This window comes from Cyclopterus lumpus, chromosome 5, assembly GCF_009769545.1.
Source record: "Cyclopterus lumpus isolate fCycLum1 chromosome 5, fCycLum1.pri, whole genome shotgun sequence".
Classification (NCBI taxonomy): Eukaryota; Metazoa; Chordata; class Actinopteri; order Perciformes; family Cyclopteridae; genus Cyclopterus; species Cyclopterus lumpus.
The window spans coordinates 995,001-1,002,500 of NC_046970.1; the positions used below are offsets into that span (position 1 = coordinate 995,001).

General features: G+C 48.8%; 1 protein-coding gene across 9 annotated transcripts in view; it reads left to right on the plus strand.

Annotated features, from left to right (window-relative positions):
- The first annotated feature begins 1,147 nt into the window (after positions 1-1,147).
- kif21b (kinesin family member 21B) overlaps positions 1,148-7,500 on the plus strand; it is a 49,505-nt gene continuing 43,152 nt past the window's right edge. For 7 of the 9 annotated variants that reach the window (XM_034532569.1, XM_034532575.1, XM_034532572.1 and 4 more), the window contains exons 1-3: positions 1,148-1,591; positions 1,848-2,214; positions 6,667-7,429. In XM_034532569.1, the coding sequence (XP_034388460.1) occupies positions 6,684-7,429 (746 nt within the window). In that variant the 5' untranslated portion in view covers positions 1,148-1,591; positions 1,848-2,214; positions 6,667-6,683. The remainder of the gene's footprint in view (positions 1,592-1,847; positions 2,215-6,666; positions 7,430-7,500) is intronic. The other 2 variants (XM_034532571.1, XM_034532579.1) reach the window with 2 other exon arrangements.

A 7,500-nucleotide genomic window follows, 5' to 3' on the forward strand; every position in this document is an offset into this window, starting at 1 on the left:
TCTCTCCGTCTCTCTGTATCTCTGTATCTCTGCCTCTCTGTTATGACGGGTTGGTAAGAGACATTGGTTCCATATCAGAGAACCAGATTTAACTAAATATGACCATATTGGGTTTCTGTCTAAAGGTTCCTGTGATTGTTTTTTAATTGTGTAGCTGTGAAAAGAGAGCAGTGCACGTGTATTAGTTCAAGTAAGTGTTACTCTACTAACTGAGGACACACTGAACTACTTCCTGTCAGCAGGGACAGCTGGAGGGACAAAGCACCACAGGGTCCATGAAGACCTGCAGGACCTCTGACACACACATGAAACACATGAAACATCTGTGCACACCATCATTAGACTCACGAGGAAGACGTGAAACAACATACTTCCAGGTTTCTTTTGGGTGGTGCACCTCACGGTAAAGAATAGGGATTAGTCTATGGAGCTTCAAAGCCAAATATAGAAACACATATGAGGGATTACAAAGAAGAAGGATGGAGAACACATTAGGCTGCAGTCTCATCTTCCATCGTTCTTCCCCGTTTCACTGAAAGCAGAGAAACGGGACTTTGGACTTCTTTCAAAGCACTCGCAGCTTGTTTTATGGGTTTATTTATGATGGTGGAAACCTGCCAGTGAATGGTTTCTGGTTCATTTTACATCTGTGTGGCCATGAAATGTGTGACAATTGAAAAATAGCTTTAAAAAGATTCCACATTAAAGTTATGTTCATTCATTTTGTTTTCAGGTCACAATATAACCACAGAGAGTGAGTGAGTGAGTGTGTGTGTGTGTGTGTGTGTGTGTGTGCGTGTGCGTGTGTGCGTGTGTGTTGCTGGCCGGTTCCCAGCAGATCTGGGAGGATTGCAGCTTTATCCACATAACTGGACGTTAATCTTGTGCAGATTCCAACATATTGTAGCCTGTGCAGCACCTGGTCCTCAGGACACACACACACACAGTCATAAGCTCCTCTGTGCATGGGGTTATAGCTCATGCAATCACTGTGTTTTCTTACATAAACATGGATGCAGGGAGCTGAGATACGGTCACACAGAATATGCATCAAAGGTCATTTTGACTCATAATTTAGATTAAATTGTATGTTTCTCGTTATGTTCCTTTGGTTAAGACTGGACCTGTTGGTCAGCAGCATGAACAGGGTTTGGATAGTTATGTAGATTCAATAACAGCGTCACTGAACTTATAAAGGATTCCCATTGGTCCTCCTCCAGACACGTGACTCGTGGGGAGTGTCTCCCCTCCGTCACGTGAACAGCCCCCCCCACACACGCTCACACACACACGGACACACACACACTCGCTGGAGGTTCTGTGGGTGTGCCGCGAGGCGGGGCCACGCAGGTCATTCGAGCCCGCTGATTGGTCACTCACGATCGATTGGGGCGGGGCTAATACAGCAGTTAGTCCAACTGCCTGTCATTCGAATGCAATAATGATGCATTCAGGGGCTCCTCGTATTTCTGTGCCTTCACATAAAACGTCTCTTTCTCCCTTCTTGAGTGTTTCCCCGATGTCAGCAGGTTTTCTCAGTGAGACTCTTTGGGCGGTGAGAAGGTGGAGAAGCTTTCCAGTGGTTGGACATGTAAGAGTCCGTGTTTTTGGAACTTGAGCAATGAAAGAAAGGCAGCGTATTCTTCACATTTGACTATAGTTGTTTTAATATCTCTTTATGGAAGTAACATCCCTTAAATACCCCTTCAAGCTAAATATAGATATTGATTTCCCCCAATATTCCGTGGATGTTTTGTATTTGATAATATATCAGCAGCTGAGTGGTAAATACATATTATTATTATTATATTACCCACTTTCTCTTTTAATTAAAGTTTCCTCCATAGCCCCTGCAGTGCACCGGCGGAGAGGCGAACGCTCCAAAGGGGTTGTGAGTTTTCCCGACAGCCCCTGAAGGCAGCAGCAACCCCTCCGCTTCATTCAACGTGATCGCGTCTCTCACGGAGAGCTGGTGTGACTTCGCTCTCACGCGCTTCAACCCGCGAGACAGACCCCCAAAGACAGCAGCGACCACCGGGGGAAGTCTGCGATGTGACGGACGCCGAGAGGCCGAGATGCAGAGGGGCAGCAGACGGGCGGCGCGCCGATGAGGGAGCCTCTCCGCCGGCAGCTCTTGAAAGACGTCCCGCTGACCTGAGACCGAGAAGCGACGATGGCGAGCCAGGCGGACTGCTGCGTGAAGGTGGCCCTGAGGTAAGCTCCTCCACGGCTCCTCCACGGCTCCTCACCTCCTCCTGCACATGCAGACAGGAGAGCGTGCACGCCTGGGTTTCAATGCACGGGTGGTGCTCTGCACATTATTGATGAGGCACGCGCCCGCGACACGCTGTCTCCGGATGACTGTTTTCTTTCTGGAGGGCACGAGGAGCTTCCGGGGCTTTGGCCCGTTATCTGTGTCTGTGAACCGGAGGAGAAGGGGCGTTTCTGTGTGTGTTCTTCTTACAGCCTCATCATACATCACACACGTGTATGATGTATGACGCATGACAGAGAGCTTCAGAACCAGGCTGAGAAGGTGGCTGCAGCACAAAGAGATGCTTCAGAGAAGATAAGAGCCGTTCATTGTGGGCCAACACTAACTGCATGTGGAGGGGTCCTCGTGGCGCTCTGGGGGACTGTGATAGGGTCTGCGTCGGTAGTCATGCAGAGATGGGGGGCTGAGGCGGTGGTCTGACAGACCCACTGTCCTTTAACGCGACCCCCCCACGTCAGCTTATACACCTGATCTTATTGTGTAACTATTCCTCTCCTCCCGACCCCATTGATGGAACCCAGTGGGGATTGAGGGTGGGGTCGTCCTTCCCCAGGGGAGGTTTCACAGCCACCTGTCAATCAGCCGCTGAGTAGCTCTCCTTTGTGCTGGTTCACAGCTCACTGGAACAGGAAGTGGTTTTTGGCAGAAAGGTGAAGGCCTGACGGAGGCTGTTGTCTCACAGCTGGTAGCCGGTGTGTTGAGCCCCATCTTTAATGATGTCACATCATCATCAGTGTGTGAGCGCATGGTCAAACTGGGCAGAAAGTGTAATTACATCACGTGGAATCGGCCCTGTGAATAACACGTGTTGTAATAACACAACGCGTCCGACAGGAAATGGGAAGCCCACAAATAAACAAGGGGGACGACTTCCTGCCGTATCAGCCACTGTTTCCCCAACGATCGCCATGCGTCTCCCCCGGAGACAAGAGAGGGCGGGGTCTAATTGCTCCCATGTTGAGCAGCCCTCAGGCAGGCTGCACGGAACACACACACACACACACACACACAGCGGGGACTCTGTGCATGTGTGAGTGTGCATTTGGAGGGCAGTGAGGTTGTCATGTAGGCACACACACACACACACACACACACACACACACACACACACACACACACAGTCTGAGTCGACTGGATCCATTTCCTGAATGTCTGCACTGCCTTCCCTCAACAATGTCCACATAAGCAGTGACATGACCTACAGTCCTGCATTCAGACTGCCTCAGGAATGGATGTGACACACACACACGCACGCACACACACACACACACCCACGTACACACGTAATGTAACTCTACTAAGTGGCCGTCATTAAATTGCTTCTGTTTCTTCTTACAGCTGCATTCACTTAAAAAATGTCCGACGCAAACTGTAAGCTGTAAGAATGAGAAGACCTTTCTCCCTGTTGAACACACACACACACACACACACACACACACACACACAGAAACACACACAGACAGATGCACGCACACACACACACCAACAGATGCAGATGCGCACAGACACACGCACACACACACACACACACACACACAACATCACACACAGACAGACGCATGCACACCAACACAGACACACACACACCAACACACACACAGACGCACATACACACACACATTGAGTTTAACTTGTGTGTAACTTTGCATATCGATCTCCACCAACTGACTTCAGACCTGCGAGCGACTCTTGTCTTCCCCCAAGCCGCGTATAAATACCTCCAAGCCGCGTATAAATACCTCCATGCCGCGTATAAATACCTCCAAGCCGCGTATAAATACCTCCATGCCGCGTATAAATACCTCCATGCTGCGTATAAATACCTCCATGCCGCGTATAAATGCCTCCATGCCGCATATAAATACCTCCATGCTGCGTAGAAATACCCCCAAGCTGCGTATAAATACCCCCTAGCCGCGTATTAATACCTCCATGCCGCGTATAAATACCTCCAAGCTGCGTATAAATGCCTCCATGCCGCATATAAATACCTCCATGCTGCGTAGAAATACCCCCAAGCCGCGTATAAATACCCCCAAGCCGCCTATAAATACCCCCAAGCCGCCTATAAATACCCCCAAGCCGCGTATAAATACCTCTATGCCGCGTATAAATACCTCCATGCCGCGTATAAATACCTCTATGCCGCGTATAAATACCTCCATGCTGCGTATAAATACCTCTATGCCGCGTATAAATACCTCCATGCCGCGTATAAATACCTCTATGCCGCGTATAAATACCTCTATGCCGCGTATAAATACCTCCATGCCGCGTATAAATACCTCCATGCCGCGTATAAATACCTCCATGCCGCGTATAAATACCTCCATGCCGCGTATAAATACCTCCATGCCGCGTATAAATACCTCTATGCCGCGTATAAATACCTCCATGCCGCGTATAAATACCTCTATGCCGCGTATAAATACCTCCATGCCGCGTATAAATACCTCCATGCTGCGTATAAATACCTCCATGCCGCGTATAAATACCTCCATGCCGCATATAAATACCTCCATGCTGCGTATAAATACCTCCATGCCGCATATAAATACCTCCATGCTGCGTATAAATGCCTCCATGCCGCATATAAATACCTCCATGCCGCGTATAAATACCTCCATGCCGCATATAAATACCTCCATGCTGCGTATAAATGCCTCCATGCCGCGTATAAATACCTCCATGCCGCGTATAAATACCTTCAAGCCGCGTATAAATACCCCCAAGCCGCGTATAAATACCCCCAAGCCGCGTATAAATACCTCCATGCTGCGTATAAATGCCTCCATGCCGCGTATAAATACCTCCATGCCGCGTATAAATACCTTCAAGCCGCGTATAAATACCCCCAAGCCGCGTATAAATACCTCTATGCCGCGTATAAATACCTCTATGCTGCGTATAAATACCTCCATGCTGCGTATAAATACCTCTATGCCGCGTATAAATACCTCCATGCCGCGTATAAATACCTCTATGCCGCGTATAAATACCTCCATGCTGCGTATAAATACCTCTATGCCGCGTATAAATACCTCTATGCCGCGTATAAATACCTCCATGCTGCGTATAAATACCTCTATGCCGCGTATAAATACCTCCATGCTGCATATAAATACCTCTATGCCGCGTATAAATACCTCCATGCCGCGTATAAATACCTCTATGCCGCGTATAAATACCTCCATGCCGCGTATAAATACCTCCATGCCGCGTATAAATACCTCTATGCCGCGTATAAATACCTCTATGCCGCGTATAAATACCTCCATGCCGCGTATAAATACCTCCATGCTGCATATAAATACCTCTATGCCGCGTATAAATACCTCCATGCCGCGTATAAATACCTCTATGCCGCGTATAAATACCTCCATGCCGCGTATAAATACCTCCAAGCCGCGTATAAATACCTCCATGCTGCGTATAAATACCTCCATGCTGCGTATAAATACCTCCATGCTGCGTATAAATACCTCCATGCCGCGTATAAATACCTCCATGCTGCGTATAAATACCTCCATGCTGCGTATAAATACCTCCATGCCGCGTATAAATACCTCCATGCCGCGTATAAATACCTCCATGCCGCGTATAAATACCTCCATGCTGCGTATAAATACCTCCATGCCGCGTATAAATACCTCCATGCCGCGTATAAATACCTCCATGCCGCGTATAAATACCTCCATGCCGCGTATAAATACCTCCATGCCGCATATAAATACCTCCATGCCACGTATAAATACCTCCATGCCGCGTATAAATACCTCTATGCCGCGTATAAATACCTCCATGCCGCGTATAAATACCTCCATGCTACGTATAAATACCTCCATGCCGCATATAAATACCTCCATGCCACGTATAAATACCTCCATGCCGCGTATAAATACCTCTATGCCGCGTATAAATACCTCCATGCCGCGTATAAATACCTCCATGCTGCGTATAAATACCTCCATGCCGCGTATAAATACCTCCATGCCGCGTATAAATACCTCCATGCCGCGTATAAATACCTCCATGCCGCATATAAATACCTCCATGCCGCGTATAAATACCTCCATGCTGCGTATAAATACCTCCATGCCGCGTATAAATACCTCCATGCCGCGTATAAATACCTCCATGCCGCGTATAAATACCTCCATGCCGCGTATAAATACCTCCATGCCGCGTATAAATACCTCCATGCCGCGTATAAATACCTCCATGCCGCGTATATATAGACACCAATCGGTCTCGAGCTGCTGTGACCTCTGACCTCTGACCTTCACAGTCTTCCTCACGGCTTTCCTCGTTGTCTGATCTGAGATCTGTTGACATAAAATGACTCGAGGAATCCCAAATAAAAGGCTCCTGTGTTTGATTTGTGGTTGAAGTGATGACGTCACGTTGAATGGGGAAGGCCTTCATCTCTCAGTGGAGCACAGCATCTCCAGTGTTCCTCAGTGGTGGTGTGGTTCACCTTCAAGGCCTTCATCTCTCACTGGAGCACAACATCTCCAGTGTTCCTCAGTGGTGGTGTGGTTCACCTTCAAGGCCTTCATCTCTCACTGGAGCACAACATCTCCAGTGTTCCTCAGTGGTGGTGTGGTTCACCTTCAAGGCCTTCATCTCTCAGTGGAGCACAACATCTCCAGTGTTCCTCAGTGGTGGTGTGGTTCACCTTCAAGGCCTTCATCTCTCAGTGGAGCACAACATCTCCAGTGTTCCTCAGTGGTGGTGTGGTTCACCTTCAAGGCCTTCATCTCTCACTGGAGCACAACATCTCCAGTGTTCCTCAGTGGTGGTGTGGTTCACCTTCAAGGCCTTCATCTCTCCGTGGAGCACAACATCTCCAGTGTTCCTCAGTGGTGGTGTGGTTCACCTTCAAGGCCTTCATCTCTCCGTGGAGCACAACATCTCCAGTGTTCCTCAGTGGTGGTGTGGTTCACCTTCAAGGCCTTCATCTCTCCGGGCTCTCGCATTTCAACCAGACCCACAACGGGGCTTACAGAGACAGACGTTGTCTTTATGGATCCATAAAGTGCTGCAGAGCTTCGCCCCCCGTGACCAGAACCCTGGAACCAGAAGGCCCTCACAGCGGGAGGTCTTTGTTGGAGCACTGATGTCCTGGGGGGCTCCCAGTCTGGCCTGTTTCCTGTGTGTGTTCCCAGCTCTTTAAACTGTTGTGGGGACCGGTGTGTGTGTGTGTGACTGTGTGTGTGTGTGTG